The following is a 21,334-nucleotide window of genomic DNA, read 5'->3' on the forward strand; positions in this document are numbered from 1 at the left end:
GGGGGTGGCTTCATGATAACGGTTTCTATTTCTTCTCTCCACATTCATCTGTTCAGGCTGTCTCGGGTGGGTCACTTTTGGTGAACCTCACTTTCCGGAGACACGACCCCTTTCATCTGTGTTGCACCACTTTGGCGTGTAGACGTTGGAAAGCACAGCCTTACGATTCCGTAACCTTCTTTCTGTTTCAGCGACTATTCTTTCTTTCTAATTTTTCACATGACATATCTCTGCTTCCTCTCTCTTTTCTTGAGCATGTTAGTGGTTGTCTCCTCTGTCAGTAGTTGAGAAAATAGGGTTTTGATTCATAAGTCAGATCTATTGTTTTTCCATTTCTTACCTCGTTAATATTTGCTTTTATTTATGTTGTTTCTTTGGGTACTCTTGAATTATCTTACTGCTTTTTTTAACTTATTTTTTTAAGGGTAGATGTATTCATTAGAACATCTTGGGCTGCAAATAACGGGAAATCAAACTGACGTGAGCTTACGTGATGTGGAAACAGCCCACGAAACTCACGGGAAAGCAAAGGCGGGCAGGAGGCAGGTGTTGGGGATACTGCACTTCTCCGTGGCTCCCTTTGCGTGGCTCCCCTGTGCGTGAGCTGCTGCAGGCCCCCCGGGCCTGTGGTCAGAGGATGGCTGCAAGCCGAGGGGACACGGACGGCAGGCGCAGAAGTCGACGTCATTCCTGGCACACTGTCCTCCACCCTCGGAGCGCTGTGTGCGGTGGGCACCTTAGCTGGCAGTGCGTGGGTAAACGCATGGCTTTTTCTAAACCCTTAAACTAAGGATTTTGTTTGTTTTCACCTTTTTTCACGAAATGTTTAGTGTCGTGGATTTTCCTCTGGTCACTCTTTTAAATGTATCTTATCGATGTGTTTGTGCGATGTTTTCACTGTTTGGTTCTTTTTTGGAAATTTCCGAAGTTTTGTTTGTATTTTTTCTTTTTTCTCCTAAGAGTTGTTTAATGGATTGTGCTTAAAATGGGAGGGGCTTCTTGGTTTTCGGACACATTTAAAATACGTGATCACGCTGATGCCAGTGCCTTAGTTCCCCAGCCTCAAGCGTCCGTCCGTGGACATGGCACGTTTCTTCACTCACGTACATGTGCTCTACTTTCCTTGTTTTTTTCGGTTTTTAATATTTATTTGTTTTTGAGAGAGAGAAACAGAGACAGAGACAGAGCGTGAGCAGGGGAGGGGCAGAGAGAGAAGGAGACACAGAATTCGAAACAGGCTCCAAGCTCCGAAGCAGGCTCCAGGCTCCGAGCTGTCAGCACAGAGCCCGACGCGAGGCTCGAACTCATGAACCGCGAGATCATGACCTGAGCCGAAGTCAGACGCTTAACCGACTGAGCCACCCAGGCGCCCCTAATTTCATTTTTAACTTAAAAGTTTTGGGGCACGATAATTCTAGGTTACAGAAGAGTTACCAGATGGATAGACATCCAGTGTGCACCCCGGTGCCCCTCCCCACCTTGGCTTTGTCCTTCCGTGTGTACGTGTGTGCATGCACGCGAACGTGTTCCCTTCTGGACCGCTTGATGGTGAGCGGCAGACAGGATGCTCCCTGGTCCTCAAACACACCATCTTACGCAACCGCGGCGCGGCAGTGCCAGTAGGGAAAGTAACACAGGTACAACTCTCGTCCCAGGATCTTGTTCGTGTTCATCGGGGCAGAGCTTGTGAGTTGTCCTCATAACACCTTCTTACAAAAGAAATCCAGGACTGCCTGTCAGTTTAAGCGATGACGTGTCTTCAGCCTCCTTTGCTCTGGGACGATCCCTTGGTCTTTGTGTCCCGAGATTGCGTTTCTGAAGATGGCAGGTCAGTTACTGAGTAGACGGCTTCTCAGTTTGGTTGTTTCTGCTGTTTCTCGCGGCCCTCGGCGGGGGGGGGGGGGGGATCGCGGAAGTGCTGTCGCGTGCTCCTCCGTGCACGGTGACCGTGTTCACTTAGATCATTTGGTTAAGGGGATGTCTGCCAGCTGCCTCTGAAAAGTTATAATTTTTCCATTTTTAATTAGCAGGTATCTCGGGGAAGATCTTGGAGCCTGTGTCACTGGCCTCTCATTTAGCAGACCTGTCCCGGCAGCTGTAGCACCTTGGACACGCTTGTCTGAATCGGGGTCGTCACGGCCGCCCCTCCCCCACTCCCTCTGCGTTATCGGCTTTCTGCTCGAAGGAGGAGCTTTTCCTTTTTTCCCTCATTTATTTATTTGTGACCGTGTGGACCCGTGAGTTTTTATTTTGTTTAATGATTGTAATCCTTCGTTACTGTTAACTTATTTTGGGGCTCAGACTGTCCCGGATGTGGCGGTGGAAGCCTTCCCACCGGCTCCCGCGTCCTTTGGTGACGTCCCCACCTACCTTGGAGCACTTCCCGCTCTGTCGAACGAGTGGGAACACCCTGTTCTCGGTGTATCTGTTCCCTACTCTGCCCCAGCCCTGGGATCAGCCGTGTCTCCGGGGAGTCTGAGTTCTTCTTGGGGAAGAATGGTGTTTTAGCATCAAGATCAGCATGCTGGGTGTGCTCCCTGCTGTGGGGAGACAAAGCGAGGAAGCGAGGAAGTAATGAGCGTGTCTCTCTCTCTCTCTCTCTCTTTTCTTTCTTTCTCTCTCTCTCTCTCTCTCTCTCTCACACACACACACACACACACACACACACACACACACAGGGCCATGCCTGTGGTGACATTGACCCGCACAGGCCTGTGCGTGTTGAAACCTGAATCCGAACGGGAGACTCCAAGCTCCGGTCGAGTGGTGCTCCCTGGGGAGGGGAAGCGTGCTGGGCAGAGGTGAAACAGGCTGAGGGGAGGTGTGCTCCTGCTGCTGCTGGGGGAGGGCGCCGAGGGCCGGCGGCCGGCTCCCAGGTCCTGCCTGTCTCTGTGGTTTGGAGTGAGTCACTTTCTCTTTGTGCGTTCAGTGTTGTCATCTTAAAAATTGGGGTTTGGGTTGGATCAGGGAGTACGCGGCACAGGTGACCCCACCCCTGCCGCAGACGCACGGTAGACGTCCGTCCTCACGCAAGGCTGCCTGTGACCCCAGAAGTGTCCCAGACGTTGCCTGCGTGACGCTCCTGTCTTGGTGCTGGGTGTGCCCGGATCGGCCGAGCGTGCTGGGTAGCCGGGTCTTGTGACGTCGTGGCCTTCGCCCAGGGTCTCCAGGCCGGCTTGGCTTCCGCAGCACCCGTGAGGGCACGTTGGTGAGACAGGCATTTTGGGGGGCCCACGGGCAGCAGTCCGTCGAGGGAAGCGCAGGCATAGAGGGTAGCGGCCCAGCCTGACGCTGCTCCCCGGGGCTGACTCGTGGTGTCCACCTGCCCGATCGGCAAGCCGGGGCTGCCCGGCCTCTGCCTGGAGCAGCGTGGGCGGGACTGGGCATCGCCGTCACAGCCTCCAGCCTTGCCCTCCCCAGGGGCAGCGCTGCGGTCTCTGAGCAACGCAGCTCTGGGGCTCCTGCCTCCCCGGAGCGGCGTGGCCGGGGTTGGCGGCTGGGCCCCGGGCGGAGCCGTGCGCGGGGCAGCGCTGGCTTCGGGTCCCCTCCCAGCGGGCCTCCTCGGTCGTGCCAGGCGTGCGGCCAGGTGAGCGGAAGGTGGTTCGAAGCAGGACGGTCCGGGCGGTGGCGGGAGGCCCCGGCCAGCTTTCCTTCTGCACCGCCTGGTACCACACTCTTCTACCCGGGCCTGCCTCCTCCAGGAAGCCTCCCCGCCTCCCTGCTGACCCCTCACACGGCAGGCTCTGAAGGGAGCCGGCGCCCGTTTGCCGCTCTCTGTGTTGGACACGTTTCGGGCCATGGCTTGGGTCCTGTCCCTCAGCCCGGCTCTGTGCCCAGAGAAGGGCTCGCCATGTGTCCAGGGAGGGGCGGGGGGGTCCCGGTGCCGCTGCGGCCCGACACCCACTTGGGTCCCAGAGGGGCAGGCGGGTGCAGTGTTGCCTGGAAAGGCAGATTAACCAGGGCTGTGGTTGTGCAGGGGTGGGGAAGAAGGGCAAGAGAGGGGCAGCAGGGTAGAGACGGGTGAGGACTCAGGTGAAGGACGGCGCCCCAGGCCTGAGGGCCAGGTCCCCAGGGCTGTCAGCAGGGCGAAGTCTGGGTGGGACCGAGGCAGGGTCCCCATGATGGTGCATCTGTCTCCTGCCTCCTTCCCTGTCTGTGCCCAGCTGGAGCGTGAGGCCCCACGGACAGGGGGGACTGTGTGAGGCTGAGTTTGCTGTGTCCCCATCACAGCGCAGGTCAGTGGTCCAGGGAATGCAGACCCAAAGATGAACTCACTCCTTGCTTAGTTCACTGAGGGCTGGACAGCTGCCCATTTTACACTTGAGAAAACAGACGCCTGCTTTCCATCCTTGGGGTCCCCTTCAGCTTGAGGGCTACCCCAGTCTAGAAAATACTGTCCTTTCTCTGCTGCCAGCAAGGTCAGCCAGGGTCTCGGGGCTCCCCTGCCTCTGACAGCCCCAGGCCGATGGAAGGAAGCTGCAGGCAGAGGTCATGTCCTGCTCGGGAGCCCGTCTGGGGCAGAGCCGGCCCTGTCCTGGCCCTGGCACCGGCCCTGGAGTCCAGGCCGTTGGACTCCAGCCTGGAGCTGTGTCCGCTGCTCTCTCCCGACCAGGGTCCAGGGGCGTCCTGCTGACCATCTGTTCTCTCCTCTGGGGCCTAGGGGCTTTGTCCTGGGGGCAGGGCTGTGTTGCTGGGGCGTTCCCTGGCACCCCCTGCTTCCTTTGCTGCCCCAAAAGCAGGATCTGGGCACTACAAGGACAGATGGCTCCCTCAGGCTTCTGGCAACGAGCCTGGCGCCAGCCCTGGGGGTGCAGGGCCCGAGGAGCCGGCAGCTTGAGGAAGCCGCTCGATGGGAGGCCTGCTCGGGAGCAGGCAGTGTTCCCGTGGCCTCCGGCAGCTCCGAGGCGGTCCAGGGCCCTTCCCGGGTACCGCGGCCCATCAGCATCCCCCCCGGCCCTCCCATGGGCCTTGCTGCCGCTTCCGCCCGCCTGGGCCCCTGGTGGCCCCCCGGCCTTTGTCCAGCCGCTCCCCCTCCCCGTCTGACTCCCCCGCCGCCTGCCCTCGCCGTTGAGAGTCGGGGCGCGAACTGGCTGCGGGCGGCTGAGTGGGAGCGGTGTGGAGGAAGCTGATGGTGCAGCCCGGGCACAGGGCGCCTGGGGGACCTGAGTGTGTGCCCACGGCCCCTCGCTGTCTCCCAGCGATGGGGGTGGGGGGGCGGCCCTGCTGGGTTCTGGGTCCTCCAGGGGCTGGAGCAGTGGGCCCAGGACAGGTACTGGTGTTTGATGTTTCTGGTCCTCAGGCTGGGGCGCCTCTTTGTGGCTCTGGCAGTGGGGCAGCCTCACCCCCCATCTGCCGAGCAGACGCTGGTGGCACATGTTGCGGGTGGTGCCCAGCGAGAGGAGGTTGCAAGCCAGACGAGGCGGCAGGCTAGGGGTCTTTTCTCTTCCCTGCCTCTGCAGGTGGGCTGCTCATTGCCCTTTGCTTGCCCGGATGCAGCCGAGGGCGGCCCCCGTGGCCTCCGTTCGCCCCTCAGTGGTGCGGTGGGCTCAGCCCCTCTGTCCCTTTCTGCTGCCCTCCCTGCGCTGGGCACATTGTGGGCTCGGGCTGGGGGTCCCTAGTGTTGCCCCCCCCCCACCAGCCTCTGTCACTTCCTCTGGCAGGCCCCGGGCTCCCCTGTGTGCGGGCCGCCCCTCCCTTCCGACCCAGTCGGCCAGTCCTTCCTGCGCCCGTTTGGACCCCGCTTGAGCTGCTTCCTCTGGGGAGCTGCCAAGCCCGCCCAGTCCGGGGCTCTAGCCATGGCCCCCGGTCCCCACAGCTTCCTGTCCCAGGGGACATTCCCGCCGACTGCCGACAGATGCTCACGACCCCAAGGCTGTGCCGGGGCCCACCCTGTTCACACCGGACACGGTGCCCAGTGCGCTGTGCCTGCCTGGGGTCCTTGTAGCCCCCCAGGACAACATGGTGACTCTGGGCCACCCTCCAGGCATCTGAAGAAAGTGTGGGTCTCTGCCTGGGTCGTCTGCTCAAGGCAGACACCCCTGCAGCCCGCCGCTCTGTTTCCAGACTCCTCTTTCTGCGTGATGATCTCAGTGGAATCTTAAAAATGAAGCTTTAATGTTTCAGGATTATACACATACAGAGTGTAGAGAAAAAATGAGCCCTACGTGGTTATTTGAGAAAAACAAGGATTCCAGTTTCCTCTTCCCAGGGTCTGCTACTTTTGATCTTCTAGATCTTTGGGTAACTTTTCTCTGAATGACATGCTCGTTCACTACTTCTCCGTCGTTTCCAACAGGTAGACACTATCTACTGTCTTGCAAGATGATGACTGAAGTGTTCTTTCACACGTGTGCTTGAACTCACACGCATGCACACTGAGCACACACATGCACTCACACACCTGTGCACACACATGGTTGAGCACAAATGCACACACATGCACATGAGCACACACACCCGTGCAACACGCTCGAGCACATGCATGCATACATGCACGCACACACTTGTGCACACACACTCGAGCACACGCACACACATGTGCAGACACGCCCAAGCACACACATGCACACACACACGCGCATGTGCTTGAGCGCACGCATGCTTGGTTGAGCATACACGCACACACACATGCACACGCTCAAGCACATACACCTGTGCACACACGCTCGAGCACACACACTTGCCCTCCTCCAGCACGGCTCCGTGCTGCATCCTATTGGCAGGTGGATGAGGCCGTTCCTAACTGCAGCTGCTGAGGGCTGAGCCTCATCATTACCTGGGATCGTCCTTGTTTCCCCTTCACCGTGTTTCCCTGGGGCTCGGTTAGGTCCAGACGCCGCGGCCGTGATTGCATCCTCCTGAGGATGTGTGTCTGGAACCTTCTGCTGCTCTGTCAGCCAGTCGCCCCCCTGGCCCTGGCACAGCTTGGGCCCCGGGCCTCTTGGCTCGTGCTGCAGGCGGTCGTGCCTGTTTTCCTGGGTTCTCCGTCTTAGGTGGAGTGTGGACTTTTGTCCTCTCCCAAGAAGGGCAGGGAAGGGCCTGCACCGTGTCAGAAAGTGTCTTCTGTGCCCCCACGGGGCCGCCGTGGTTTTAGGTTCTGTCCTCATGGCTCATGAGGGCCGTCGCCTTGAGTTTCTGAGTTGCTCATCCCCTTCCCTTGGTTTCCTCTGTCCCCATGATTCCCGTCCCTCGGAGGCAGGAGGCCCATCCTGGCCTCCGGTCCCGTTCTGTCTCTGTTCTGCTTCCTGGGGCAGACGTCTCCCACCTTTGCACCAAGTGCCGCACTTGGGCGCCGCGGTGTCCCCAGCACCTTGGTGTGCCCCGGGCGCCCCGGACAGCGTCCTGTCTCCAGGGATGGTGGCGAGGGGCTGGGTGACCTGGATTTGCCCCCAAGGAGGCCACCTGGGGAGGTCGTGGGCACTGGGGTCGCCCCGTGAGATCCGAAACCCTTCTCTGCTGGCCGTGTGGCCTTGGGCGCTTACCCCTCTGTGCCTCAGTGTCCCTGTCTGCTGCGTGAGCAGTGGTGGGGTGTCCTCGCAGCTGCTCGTGAGGACGGCGTGCAAGCCTGTGGGGGCGTGCAGGGAAGCGTGAGTGTGCCCGCTGCTCTGGGCGCCAGCCCCGGCCGTTTCCTCGCCACGTCACATGGCTCTTCCGGGTGCCGCTCGCTCCGGGTTGTGTCCCCGTGTGTCCTGGGCTCCGTCTTCCACATCCGACGTGCTCCCGTCAGGGGCTGGCAAGCGTGCGGGTGCCCGGCTTGCCGCGCCGAGACCTCCCCTCCAGGCCGGCGGTCACCCCTGCGTCCTCTCTTGCTGCTGGCTCCTCCCGCTCTCCCTGCACGGCCCGTCTCCCCTCGTGGGGCATCCGGGAAGCCAAGTCCAGCGGTGACCTCGGCAGGCATCTGGGATGTGAGGCCCGCGCTCCTTGGAGCACGTGTGGGGACCCCGGGGCCCCCCCGACAGCTGCCCTGTTGGGGCCAGATTTCGTCATCCGCTCCAACCACTGTCCCGTCGCAGCCTGAAGCAGCTGAGAGAACCAGCGCGTCCGTCGAGCCCACCTGCGGATTTACCGGGAGCCGGGCGGCCCGTCTTCTTGCCGAGCTGTTCTGTCCGGGCACATGCAGTTGTGTGTCCTAAAGTTGTGTCGCTTATTTAACAGCTGATGGATTTACTGTTATTCTAAGATGAGTTACTGAATATAGTTTTACAACCTGGTTTTAATTTGTAACCCAGTAAGCAGCGGTGGACGTCCCGCCCGTAAACCAGAGCTCTTTGGGGTGCTCCGGAGTTCCTGGCCGTGGAGAGGCCCTGGCTGGCAGACGGCTCGGGCAGCCCGCTCCGTGGGCCCCCGCCGGCCCCGGGAGCTCGCAGGTCACAGTCCTGCCCTCTCGCGCTCTCGCGTGGGCTTTTGTCCAGGGCAGTGGAGTGGTGGCTGCGATGTGCTGGGAGCCCAGCCCGGCCTGCTGGGAGCGCTCCGTGGGCCGAGCCAGCGCCATCGGGACGTGGCCAATCAGCCGCTCGTCGGACGGGTCTCTGTGCACACGGCATGTGTGCGGCCACCCGGGAAGCTGATGACCCTGGAGGGTCCCGGGGGGCAGTTCATGTCTGGAGGTGTCCCTTCCGCCGCCCTGGAACTGTGGTTCACCGGAGGAGCAGGTGGGGCGGGCAGGAGGCCGAGTGCCCGCGGCCGGGACGGCCGGTGTCGTGTTCAGGCAGTGATACAGGCGGTCGTGTTCCGAGAGTGCCGGGACTGTGGGTGTCACTTCCTGCTCTCTGTGCACCTGGGAGGCAGGGCCTCTTGTCCCCCTGATCTTACAGATGGGGTCGCTGAGCCCACAGAGGGTCAGTGTCCCGTCCGAGCTGCATCGGTACCACGTGTTGAGGTGGGTCCGGCCCAGGCAGCCTGTCCCCGGCCCTCCCGCCGACTCGTGAGGCCCAGAAGAACTGAGCTGGAGCCAGAGGCTTGGTGGGTTCACAAGCCCCGTGGGTTCTCAGCTCAGCAGGCAGGGGTGGGCTTGCTCAGGGGAGAGGTGATTCCGGTGTCTGTCCTCACGTGAGGACAGTGGAACAGGTGGGCACCTGAAGGGGCTCAGTTGGGCTGAGACGCAGGGGTGGGGACGACGTGAAGCCAGGCTGGTGGGCTGGGCGGGCAGGGGCCCGAGTGACCCTGGGTGTGGAGCACTAACTCCTCTCCTCTCCCTTCCTGCTTTTTGTCTCCTCCAGCTCTGTGGGAAGGCAGTGGCCCTGCTCTCTGTGAAAAGATGTCCTATGGATCCATCGCTGGCAGTGGCGGCCTGGGGAGCCACGGCCCTTTCGGGGGACCCTCCAGACAAGGCTATCAGCCCCTAGGTAATGACAGTGGCTCGTGGCGTTGGAAGGGTGGCAGGGGTGGCAGTGGGCGGGTCTCCGCTGTGTCGCGATGGTGGCAGGGGTAGGTGGGCTGTGGGAGCAGTGCTGCCTGTGGCCAGGGGCTGGGGCGGGGTGGTTGGTGTTGGACTGGGTCAGCACCAGGAGAGGCTTCACTGGGAGAGGCGGCCCGCCGTGGGGATGGACCTGGTGTCTGAGGCCGTTCTGGCCTCAGGCTGGCACTCAGCAGGAGCCCCGAGCTGGTCTGGGGGTGCCTGGGGTACCTGGCCAACAGCTGACTGGATGGATGGCCTAGGCTGGTCTTCCTAATGACAGTGTGGTGCAGGGGTGTAATTTTTGCAACACACAGGGGAGGAAACTGAAGCCAGGCGGGCTCGGGGCTCCATGCAGCTGGTGCAGGGCAGAGCGGGGACCCCCTTCTAGGACTCCCAAGTCCCCTTGCCCTATCCCAGCACTGCCTCACTCTGAACAGCGTGGTTCTGGCTTCTTTGTCTTCTTCCTAGTTTTGCCTACGTGTGTGTGTGTGTGTGTGTGTGTGTGTGTGTGTGTGTGTCTGTCCGTCCCCACAGGGCCCCCTGCTGCCTTCGCATGTCTCGGAACTTTGTTCCGTATGATTTATTATTCTGCTGTTTGCTGGCTTTGCTCCTGAATCCCTGATGTTGAATGTCACTGTCCCCTTGTGTCTTCCTGCTCTGTGGCTGCGTGGCACCTGCACGGGTCCACGTGCGAGGGCCAGCGTGGGCGTCTGTTTGGGGCGCCATCGCCCGGCAGGTGCAGGGGACCTGATGGCTCTGTCTGGGCTGCCGCACACCCGAGGCGCGTGCCGGTCCCACTCCGGTGCCCCTGGTGCCCCGTGCTGGTCAGCTGTGCTGGTGCCACCCCGGTGCCCTTGGCGCTTGTCCCCGTCATGCCTCGTGGCAGCTGGTGGCGGCCGGTGACCGTGTGCAGTCTGTGGGTGGGGAACAGTGTCTTCTGGCTTCGCTTTCCATTTCTCTGGTGACCGATGGGACGGGTCCATTTCTTCTCCAGCTGAGAACTCTTCGCCTTACTTCTCCTCTCAAGTTTGCCGTGTTCCTGCTGATTTGTAAGGGTCCCTTCTGCATCCTGGACGGACCCGTCGTCAGCTGGCCCTCCGCATCTTTGCCCGGCGGGGGCCTGCTTCCCTCTGTGGTGCCTGCTGGGCGGGTGCGGGCTGCTGGAGCGCCTGAGCGTGCCTGTGGTTTCTGTCACCTTTGCACTTTGGTTCAGTGTGACAAATCCTGGCACGAGCTGGTACTGGCTTGTTTCCTTTCCTACGACGAGGTTTGGTTTTTCGGGGCCAGTCTTTCACTCACCTGGACTTCTGTTTACAGCGAGAGGTGTGTGCGGGGGTGGGGCCGTGATGCTGTTTCTCTAGTCCTGGGGCTAGTCTCCGAAGATGCCGTCCCATCCTGCAGGCCCGCAGAGCCAGAGTTCTGGGACAGCTTCCACGTGCGCTCTCTTGGTCAGTTTTTCTCTTCCTGCCCCAAATCCCACCTTAGTTTTCAGGGTTACGGGTTTTGGTATTTTTTACGTAAGTTGCCCTACCTGTTTTTCTCAGACATGGCTTGGGTGTTTCTGGCCCTTCGTTCTTGAACATGAACTTCCGACTCCCGCCCCTTGGGCCTGGAGCATGGGCAGGAGCTGCCATGCACCTGCCGCACTCACCTGGTACAGGTGAGTCCTGGCCCCGTCATCGCCGTGGGCTTCCGGTCCGTGAGCGCGCCCGCCTTTCTCTTCCTCAGATCTTCTTCCGTATCGTTCAGTAAAGTCTTACAACTTTTACCGTAGAAATCTTACATACCTTTCGTTAGCTTTGCCCTCACGAAGAAAACGTGTTTGTCGATGCTGTCGTAAGCGGCACCGTTCTGAATATTACACGTTCTAAATCTTTGTTGCTGGTTCACATACGCAGTAGCTGGTTTTTTAAAAAAGCAGTCTTGACGTTTTATTTACTTTTTAAACTTTCAAGATGTGGACGGTTTCAAACATAGAAAAGTGGACATTGCAGCGCCCGGGTGACTCACTTGGTTAAGCGTCTGACTCTTGATTCCAGATCGGGTCATGATCTCAGGGTCATGGGATCAAGCCCCGTGTCGGGCTCCATGCTGACAGCACAGCACCTGCTTGGGATTCCCTCTCCCCCTCCCTCTCCCTCCGTCTGCCACCCGCCCCCCTGCTCGTGTGTGCACTCATGCCCCCTCTCTCTCAAAAAAAGAAAAACAAGGAGTAGACACAATAACGTAGCGAGCCCTGGGGCTGCCCGCTCCACCTCGTCAGGTGTCCACTCGTGGCCCGTCCAGCTCCTTGTGCCCTTGGCCTGCCCCTGCGTCATTCTGTGGTGAGTCCCAGACATAGCGCGCACCCTCTGTTGACGTGTCCACGTGCCTCTGAGCGCCCCCAGAGGGCCTGGTTGGATGTGCCCCGCTGTCACTCACAGCTCGGTGGCCTTGCGCTGGGGAGCGGGACCCTGGGAAGACCCGTGTGCTGACAGGCCTCCTACGTCTCTCAGAAGCTTGAGCTTCTCCGTCGTTTTGGCCCTTTTTTCCTCGAAGTTTATTTCTTGAAGAAACCCCGTTTTTCCTACGGAGCGTAATTGATTTTTGCCCCCCAACTTTACATCCTGCCGTTTTGCCAAACTCCTACTGACCGTAATCATTGGATGGTGTCATTCGTAAATAGTGACGTTTTTTTCTCTTCTTCCCCAGTGCGTTCGTCCTTCTTCTGCCTTCCTGAGCCGCTCAGAGCCCCTGTGATGCTGAGCGACAGGGTGTTTGTCTCCTGTGTGAGTCTCTGGAGGGACAGGACTCCGTGTTCCTTAAGTGTTTCTGGATTTTGCCGTAAAAGTATCGGGCGTAGTGTTCCCTTTGGGGAATGCTTTTTAGATTAGCACTTCATGTCTCCAGTTGTAAAAACTACCCAGGCTCTCTATTTCCTCTTGGGTCATTTTGGTTAAATCGAAGTGAGACCTCCGTCTGCTTCATGTAAACGTTCGAATTTATGGAAGTGAAATGTAGACAGTAGCCGCTGGTTGTTGATGAGGCAGCCCTGTGGCGTCGCTGAGGGCCTGGCCGGGGGCCGCCTGCCCTACGCTGCCCCTGCCCCACCACCTGGACGTGCGTGACCTCCCACGGACCGCGGCAAATCCCAAAGGCTGGGAGCGCTCACTCTTGCGGTGGCTGCTGTGTTACTAACAGTCACGGTATCTGGCTCGCATTCTTTTTTTTTATTCCGGATAGAGTTTATTTGTACCTTCCTTATTTTCTTCTTTTACGATTGTGGTGACTGAGGCTTGGCAGTTTTGTAAGTCTCTCTGACAAACTGACTCCTGACTTTCTTGACACCTTCCAGTACATGCGTCTGTACGTGATTGATCTCTGCTCACATTTTTATTGTTTCCTTCCTTTTTTCTTGAAGCTGGAGCTGTTTGATTTTTGTGACTCCTGAGGAGGATGTTTACCTCATTCGTGTTCAGTTTTTATTCTTCTGTAATAAAACCACTTTAGATTATAAACGTCCAAATAATCACTGCTTTCGTTGAGCGTCAGACATTTAAAAGTATATGGTATTCTTGAGTTAGACTTCAGGTGTATTTTCTCATTTCCGTTATGATTTCTTCGACTCGGGATTTATTTCAAACTGTGGTTCATCGTTTCCAAATATATGTGGTTTTTTTCTGGCTATCTTTAAAAAATGATTCTACTTAATTGCATCTTGCCAGAAGAGGATCTATATTGTCCTGATGTGTTGACAGTTGTCGGCACCCGGCTGCTTATACTGTGTCCTCTGCGGGGGCCCTGAAAAGGGTCCGGGTAGGGGCCTGGGCGGTGGGACCGGGCGGAGACCCCTGTGTGCGGGAGCGGCTGCCGTCACCCGGGACTCGCTGTGCACTGAGCCCTGGGGTACATGCGACCCTGGAGGGAGTCATGCAGAGCTTAGGGTGACCTCTTCGTGGAGGAGTCACAGCAGGAAGTTGACTGGCCAACTACTAACACGTGAAGAACTCACATAAATCGAAGGGAAATCCGACAGTCCTCATGCAAGTGGGCCAACTCGCGAGCTCACTGCAGACAGGAGGCCTCACTGTGCCCAGAGAGATGGACTTGGAGGTGACCACGTGCCGGCTCGCTCCGGCGGGGAGGGCACGGGCGGTTCCCGGACCCCACAGCCTGCCCTCTCCTGGCCCGGTGCCATCGCCTCCTGGATGGCCGGGAAGTCACCGACCTGTGGGCAGGGGTGCCGGGTGCGGTGGTGGCTGACAGAGGGTTCGCTGAGCGAGCCGGCGGGGCGAGGCACAGCCTGGGTCGGGCTGTGATGGCGGTGTTAGCGTCAGTTGAAGGTGGCTGGGCGGCCTCTGCACGCATCCAGACGTGGTGACGGGTGTGCTGACTGGAGGATGCGGAGCCGTGCCCGGAGTGTTCTAATTGTGCGCAACCCCTGCCCCCACGGTAACCGTGTTCGCCTCCAGATGTCGTCATCACAGATGATCTGTATCGTTTTCTTAGAATTGTCTGCGTTTGAACTTCTCCTCGCAACCGTGTGTGTTCTAATAGTCAGAAACAATAGTTGTCTCCGGACCCCCTCAAAGTTCAAGGGTCATGTGATTCCGGAGGACAAGGCCATGCGGGCCCCTCCACAGGTGTCTGGGGACCGTGTGGACTGAGCAGGAGGAGGTGGGCAGGGCCCGGGCTTGCCGTGGCCAGATGCCAGCGTGGCGAGGTCATCGGGTGGCGATGCGGGCGCCAGCTGGGCCTCCAGTCTCCCTGCCCTCACGGGGGGAGCTCTGGGGGGCCCGAAGCAGAGGGTGACCCCAGTTGCCAGGTACCTGGACGCTGTTACCCGGGGAATGCGTGCCTGCAGGGGCGCCTGGCAGGTGTCTGGGGAGAGGACCCGCCCTGCAGGCTCCCCACGAAGCCCTTCAGGAAGAGGGGCTGCGGGAGACGGGCCCTGGCCTGGAGGCTCGTGCTCAGACCCACAGATGCCTCCGTGTCGGCCCTCGGCCCCCGCCTCCCTCTCACGTGCCGTGACCATCCGGGGCCGCGCCTGCCTCCCCACACACGGAGGAGAGTTCTCTCGGTCTGAGTTCTCTCGGCCCTCCTCCCCGAGTCTGGCCGGGGGCCCCGGGGGCTGCCTATGTGCTTTGGGTTCTTGCTGCCTGGAGACCTCTCCCACCCCGGGTGGGGTCCTAGGGGGATTGCTTGGTACAGCCCTTCTGTTCCTGTCACACTGGGCCGCCGTGCCCCCCCCCCCCCGCCCCCTGCAGAGCGGTGTCCTTTGCTGTCCCCTCTGGGGAGATGCAAGTCTCAGGCGTTTTCCGGGAAGGAGCTGCCCCTTCAGGAGCTCTGAGCTGGGAATGGCCTGGGACAGGCCGTGTCCCTGGGTTTCAGAGCAGCTGTCAGTGTGGTCAGGTCAGCCGACACCTTCTAGAGCTCGCTCCCTGAAAACTGCCTTTTCAGAGAGAGCTCCAGAGAGAACAGGGTCACACAGACAGCCCCGGGCTCTGGTTTGTGTGGCCCCAGGCTGCACGCACCCCCTCATCGACTCAAGGTGCCATGGATTGAAGGGCACATCTCTCAGAGACGTAAAGGTGTTTTTATAAGGCGTGTCTTTGGTTGACGCATTACGGGAAAATGTGTCCAGGAAGTGTTTTTGAATACATGAAAATTACCAAGTGTCTCCCCTGGGGGACCAACCCCACGATGGGAGCCTGTTGGGGGCCAGGGAGCAGGAGGAGGCCGCCCAGGTGCCCGGAGCCACTGCCCCTCAGCTGTGCAGCCGAGAGGCAGGAGGGCGGGTTTTATATTTATCTTCACTGCCCAGAAGCCACGGAACAACGTTCTTACAACAGAATGCTCCCGTGCCTGGTTGCTGTGGTGATTTTGAACTGCCATAAACATCCCTAAGGCCTTGCTCCCCATTCGTGTACATCATTTGTTTCAGACAGGTGACAGGTAACACCCGCTGAAGGCCTGGCCTGGTCTGTGGGCCGTGCCTCAAGGCCCTGCTCTAGGCGATTTCGTCCTTGTTTGGGGTCGCCTTTCGGAGTAATTGTGGTTCAAAGAAAGATCTGGAGCATTTAAAGTATTGAACTCGGTGCTGGCCTCTGGCAGAGGGTTTGGCAGTCTGGGAGGGCTTCTTGGAGGAGGTGGGACTGAATGGAGCTTCTTGGCGTGGATGCTTGGAGGGCTCAGGGCACCTGCTGTCCTGTGTGGGGGCCTTGCTCTGCCAGCAGCACCCGAGCTGCTCTGTGGACGGGCTGGGTGTAACTGTGACTGTCCCTTGCTGTCTGTAGAGTGCGCTAAATGTTGGACCGAGTATGGAATACGCCATTTCCCCTGCCCGTCGCCAGAGAGCAGCCCGCAGGACCCCTGTTTGGGCAAGGACAGGGAAGGTGATCTGGGGTCGGCGGGCACGCCCAGAGGCCCGAGGGCCAGGAAGCGAGGTACTTCCGCTCGGGTGCTGGGTCCGGGAGGGTTCCGGGGAAGGCCGCCCAGAGATGCCCAGCGCCGAGGAGGGAGGGTCAGCGGGCGGGAGCTGGGTGAGGCGGCCCGAGGCTGGCCGGGATTCTGGTTGGTCTGTACCTCACCCCCGCTAGCCTTTCCCTTCTCCAGGGATGGCAGATGGTGTGGCCGGGCTGGACTGGTAACACAGGGGTGCGGCATGAGGACTTGTGCTGGTTGGGGCCCCGTGGGCTCCAGGGATGAGGCTCAGACCTGTGGGACTGGTTCCCTTGGCCCCTTCACTCTGGAGCCGGGATTCTCCCCGCAGGGGGCGCTGGTGAGGGAGAGTCCGGGTCCCTGGCATGCGCTGTAGTGAGGGCAGGGGCTGTGGGCCTCTGTAGAGGTCGCCTTCTGATTGACGGGGACCTGGAGGGAGACAGGCGGGGGGCTGCTCTCTGCGTGCTCCACGGGGCTCAGACATCCCTCTGCCCTCAGGGGCTTTCTCCTCACGCCTGGGAAACCCGTGGTCTGATGGGGGAGCTGCCTCCTCTGCCCTTACAGATGGCCCCCTGCACCCCCGGCAGGCATGTGCCGGCTGGGGACAAAGCTCCCAGCTGGGCAGAGGCCCGAGGACCTGCTGCTTGCACGCCCAGCCCCGGACCCCCGTGTGTTGAGGACCGCAGGCTGCAGGGGCTCGGAGCGGCGGGGCGGGGCCTCTCAGCCAGGGCCGCCGGGCGCGTCCGTGGCCAGGCTGTCCCCTGGGGAGGGATGACCTGGGAATGCTCCTGCCTGTCTGGTTCCTTGGCTCCGGATGACGGCTGCCAGAGGTGGCCCTTTCTGGAGACGTGCCCCGCAGCCCGGAAGTGAAGCGCCTTGCCCGCGGAGCCCAGTCGGACCTGTGGACACCCACAGGGAGGGGCCGGCAGTGTCCTGAAGCCGAAGCCGGAGAGGAGGCGCCCTGGGGGCCACCCCGCCGGCCCAGGGCCTTACACACCCGCCTTTTGGTGCCGTTCCAGGGCCAGGGGTCGCCCCCGAAGGCAGCGGGACACCAGAGCCCGGCTCACCGCCTGCCGCGAGCCCAAGGAAGGACTCTGCCGGCGGGGCCCACGGCCGGCTGGCGGGGCCCGGCGCCACGCGGGCCAAGAAGAGGAAGCCCAACTTCTGCCCGCAGGAGACAGAGGTCCTGGTGTCCAAGGTCAGCAAGCACCACCAGCTGCTGTTCGGCACGGGGCTGCTGAAGGCCGAGCCCACCCGCAGATACCACGTGTGGAGCCGCATCCTACAGGCCGTGAACGCCCTGGGCTACTGCCGCCGGGACGTCGTGGACCTCAAGCACAAGTGGAGGGACCTGCGCGCTGTCGTGCGGCGCAAGCTGGGCGACCTCCGCCACGTGGCCCGCGGCCCCGGCCGGCTCCAGGCCTCGGCCCTCACGCCTGTGGAGCAGGTGGTGGCCGAGACCTTCTCCTGCCAGGCCCCCGCCCCGGAGGGCCTCGGCCTGGAGCCGCTCAGAGGTGAGTGCCTTGCCCCGGCCGGCCGTCCGGCCGGCGGGAGGCGCAGGCCCACGGCGGCCTGCTCGTGTCCAGGCCTCGGTCCTCCCGCCACGCTCTCCTCCCCTCTCCTCTTCCCCACCTGCACCACCTCCGGTGGCTCCCGCCCCTGGACTGGCGCACTCGCCTGCCCGCGTGGGGACAGCCTTCTGAATGTCTGGGCGCGGCAGGTGGATCCACCTCAGCCCTGACCCTCGCGGCTGCAGAGCGGGGAGCCGGGCACACGACACGGTCGTGTTGAGACTCAGTCTTCCCCCCAGGACTCCACTTCCTGCCTCTGGACCCCGGCCCCCAGGAAGAAACGCGTTTCCTGTTGCTGTCCCGTGTACGCGCACACACCCGAAACATGCGGATTTCGCGCACTCACCCCACGTCACCCTCTGTGCCTCGGCGTGCCCCTCTCTTGCTCTCCTGTCCCGTCCAGGGCTCTTAGCCTGTGCGTGAAGTAAAGCGCTCCCGCCGACTCTCTGGTTTTAAGGCCTGGGCGGTAGAGCTGGGGTTTGGCCTGATGTCCAGAGCCGGACCCGCGGCATTGGGATGCGGCGGGGGTGGGGGGTGGGGGTGGGCGCTTTGAGTTCTCTGGGGCGTGCTTCCCTGTGGGGGTCACTTCTTGAAGGTTCCTGTCAGGCACAGGGGGTCGGGGGACCCATGGAGGTCCGGCGGGGCGTCAGAGAGCCCAGTGGGTGGGTCCCAGACAGGTGCAGGGACTGCTGGGTGGGGCTTTGCAGCGGCAGCAGCCTTGGGACCAGAGGCGGAGGAAGGCCGGTGGGGAGGGGGAGGGGACGGCAGGTACAAGGGAGGTGTGGGGGGCGTGCAGGTCATCTGTGTGTGCCTCCTTGGTCATCGGGACTGCTGGTGTTAGGTCCTGAGGGCCGTTTCTAAGTCCGTACCTGGTGTTCGGCTTTGAAACGGGGCCAGAAAATACACAAAGAACGTCAGAAACAAAACAGAAGCAGACACGTGTTTGTGCAGCAGACAGGACAGGCGTTGCCTCGCTTCTCCCCCGCCAGCCCCGCATTTGGGGACGTCGTCTCCGCCGGTGGCGGGCAAGGCGGTGGTCTGGGTGCCACTGCCTGCGGTGTCCTCAGTGGCACCTGGTGTTGGCCGGGGGCCACGAAGCAGTGGGATCCCGAGGCTGAGGGCCTCCTGCTCTGTAATGTCAGGCGTGGACACCTCTGTGGCCTGCCGTGGGCAGCGGGAGAGCTCGAGGTGCCCAGAACCTGTGCCTCCGTTCCTTGGTTCCCGTGTTCTTCCCGGACAGAGCCCAATGCTTGCCTCCCTCCTCCAAGACCGGACTGCTGCCCCGCACCCCGAGCTCGAGACCCCCTCCTCCCTGGCCCTGCTGACCCTGAGCCCGCTTGTGGCCCTGCTCTGGCCCTGGCCCCAGACTGAGCCCTGCACGGTCCCTCGGGCTCCCCTCTGCCTCCTGGGTCTCCCCTTCCCCCTGTGGGGGGAGGGGGGCCGGTGCATTCGGCTCAGGGTGGAGGTGCTCTCACTGGTGGGGGACCCAACCGCACACCTTCCTCACAGCCCCGCCCTCCAGCTCCTCCCCCTCCAGCACTCTCCCCCTCCCCCTCCCCCCAGGTCCCTGTCCCTGTTGCAGGCCCTGAGGCAGGAGTGTGGCCCCCCTGGCAGGGCTCCCTACGGGCCCCTCAGGCCCTTGGCTCCCAGCGCCGGGCTTTCCCGGCTTTGTGATGGTTGTCCGCACACCTTCTCACCTCCCTGGCACCGTGGCCTGCCGCACACCTGGGTTTCGGGGAGTGGCTGAGCATGTGTGGGAGGCTCCATGGTGTGGCCCGGGTGCAGGTGGTGGGCCTCGCTCCGCACCGGGGACGTCCTGCTGCCCGCCCAGACTTGGATCTGGTCACATGGCCTTTCTTCCCCAGAGCACTTTGCGGGGCTGTTGCTGCAGAACAAGGAGACGATCTCTCCGGGAGAAACAGGAAAGTACAGAGTACCTGTGTATTCAGGGACATCCCCCTGAGATTTGGTGCTGTCCCTGCCTCTCCCTGGAACGCAGCCCCTCCCTGGGTCCTCCTTGGTGCCCTCAGCACGGGCCCCGGGCCGAGAGCCAGGCCAGGCGCCCCAGCCCCACACCTCCTCTCGCCCTGTCCAGTGGGGGCTCCCTGCTGCTTAGGAAGGAGGACGCCTCTGATGCTCAGAGGATCCCGTGCTGTCCCTCTTTCCTTCCTGTGCCTCATGCACACGTGGGTCAGGATCCACACCCCCCACCTCCGCTGCCGCCCCGCTTCCTCCCTCCACTTGGTGCAGGGGCAGAGATCCAGGCTGTGTCCGCAGGGTGAGGAGACCCAGAAGTGGAGTGTCCTGTGACGCCCGAACGTTGTGACTCTGGTCTGCTCTTAGAGCGCCTCGGTTCTGAGTTTCTGCTCCGGTTGGCAGAGGTGGGGCTGGCCAGGGGGTCTCTCTGTGCTTCTGCTCCAGCCGTGTTCTGGGGTGTGGGGTGCACCCGGTGTGGCTCCCCATGTTGTGCAGCTGTGATGAGCATGTGAGGCTCAGAAGGGGGATGCCCTCAGGGGACTGGTCCCCCAGCTCTGCTCACTGTCTGCCCCAGTGCACAGTGGCCCCGTGGGGTGGGAGGCAGGCAGGCACTGGTGACCCTGCTGGGTTCCACGGAATCTGCAGCTGCTTGGCTGGGCCTGGAGGCCAGAGGTGCGTGGTCCCCTGTGGAGGCCGGGCTGTGTGTATGTGTGGGGGAGCCGAGGGGCTGTAGGGGGCCTTGTCCTGCCCTTTGCCGCTGGTGCCCGTTGGGTGTGCTTGGACTTGCCCTCACTGGGGGTTGCTCAGCGTGAGGCTCGCACATCCCCGTGTCCTGTCTGTGGGACGGCCAGTGTCGTCCGGGGAACGGGCTGCTGCTGTCATTACCAGCCTCCTCAGGGCCCTGGGTCTGTGCGGGCGCGGTGCTGGCGGACCCCCAGCACCCACCTGGGCAGCAGCGCCCGCGCACTGGGCCACTGGGTTTCTCCCAGGCCTGTCTGCTCTGGACCCGAGAGGTCCCCTGACTTCCTTGCTCGTCCCGCGTCTGGGGCACCGTACTGCCACTCGGCCTCCTCCTGCCTGGCCCGAGTGGGCACGCAGTCCTTCAGCCAGCCCTCGGCGGCGGGGCAGAGCCCAGCTGTCTGGCTGGCCCATGTGACGGGGCAGGTGGGGGCGATGTGCAGCTCCAGGGGGCTCCAGCGCTGGTCCCTCCAGCACTGCTGGCTGGGCCGCTGCCTCTGGACCCGGCGGCATGAAGGGCAGGTGTCTGGAGCAGACGTGGAGCTGGGCCCTGTAGAGGACAGAGGACATTGCCAAGTGTGCGTTGGAAGCCTCGAGTCCCCGTCCTGCCCTGGGCACCTCTATGGAGATGCTCAGGTGTTTCCCCGGATTTGTGTGCTCAGGAAGGAGCGTCCCGTTGTCTCTGCAGAGGGCGGGGGTGCTGGAGGGCCATCCGTGTGTCTGTGTCCCGGGAGCCTGTCCTTCTGTCTGCCCTGATGGATGGTTTTGTGGTTGCCAGCTTTTAGCTGGGTGGAGGTACTGGGAACATTTGTATAAAATCTTTGCATTGACAGATAGTGTCACTCTTGTGGGGGTTGATTGATAAACTTTCCAAGAAAGTTTCTAAGAAACTGGCTGTCCCACTATTGGGTCCTGCAGCCACGAGCTTGGGTTTACCCTACATTCCCGCCACCACTTGGGGTTGATTTTGGTCTTGCTGTACTGGGCTGTTGGAGGGGTCGGGCTGTGCTGGGGGGCGGGGCTTGCTGGGGGTGGGGCTGTGCTGAGGGGGCGGGGCTGGGTGAGGCCTGCTGAGGTGGGGTGGGGCTGTGCTGGGGGCGGGGCTTGACGGGGGTGGGGCTGTGCTGAGGGGGCGGGGCGGGATGAGGCTGTGCTGGGGTGGGGCGGGCTGTGCTGGGGGCGGGGCTGTGCTGGGGGTGGGGCGGGGTGAGGCTGTGCAGGGATGGGGCAG

At 61.5% G+C, this 21,334-nt stretch overlaps 1 protein-coding gene across 13 annotated transcripts in view; it reads left to right on the plus strand.

Annotated features, from left to right (window-relative positions):
- The window catches only part of TSNARE1 (t-SNARE domain containing 1), a 154,033-nt gene that overhangs the window by 27,465 nt on the left and 105,234 nt on the right, over positions 1-21,334 (plus strand). For 10 of the 13 annotated variants that reach the window (XR_006706129.1, XM_045453493.1, XM_045453490.1 and 7 more), the window contains 3 exons: positions 9,219-9,344; positions 15,673-15,822; positions 16,837-17,331. Coding sequence is in view for 12 of the 13 variants with exons in the window: in XM_045453490.1 (XP_045309446.1) it covers positions 9,219-9,344; positions 15,673-15,822; positions 16,837-17,331 (771 nt within the window). In the remaining variant the exon portion in view is untranslated. Of the gene's footprint in view, positions 1-9,218; positions 9,345-10,941; positions 11,058-15,672; positions 15,823-16,836; positions 17,332-21,334 lie in introns of those variants that run through there. The other 3 variants (XM_045453496.1, XM_045453497.1, XM_045453502.1) reach the window with 3 other exon arrangements.

Source organism: Leopardus geoffroyi, chromosome C3, assembly GCF_018350155.1.
Source record: "Leopardus geoffroyi isolate Oge1 chromosome C3, O.geoffroyi_Oge1_pat1.0, whole genome shotgun sequence".
Classification (NCBI taxonomy): Eukaryota; Metazoa; Chordata; class Mammalia; order Carnivora; family Felidae; genus Leopardus; species Leopardus geoffroyi.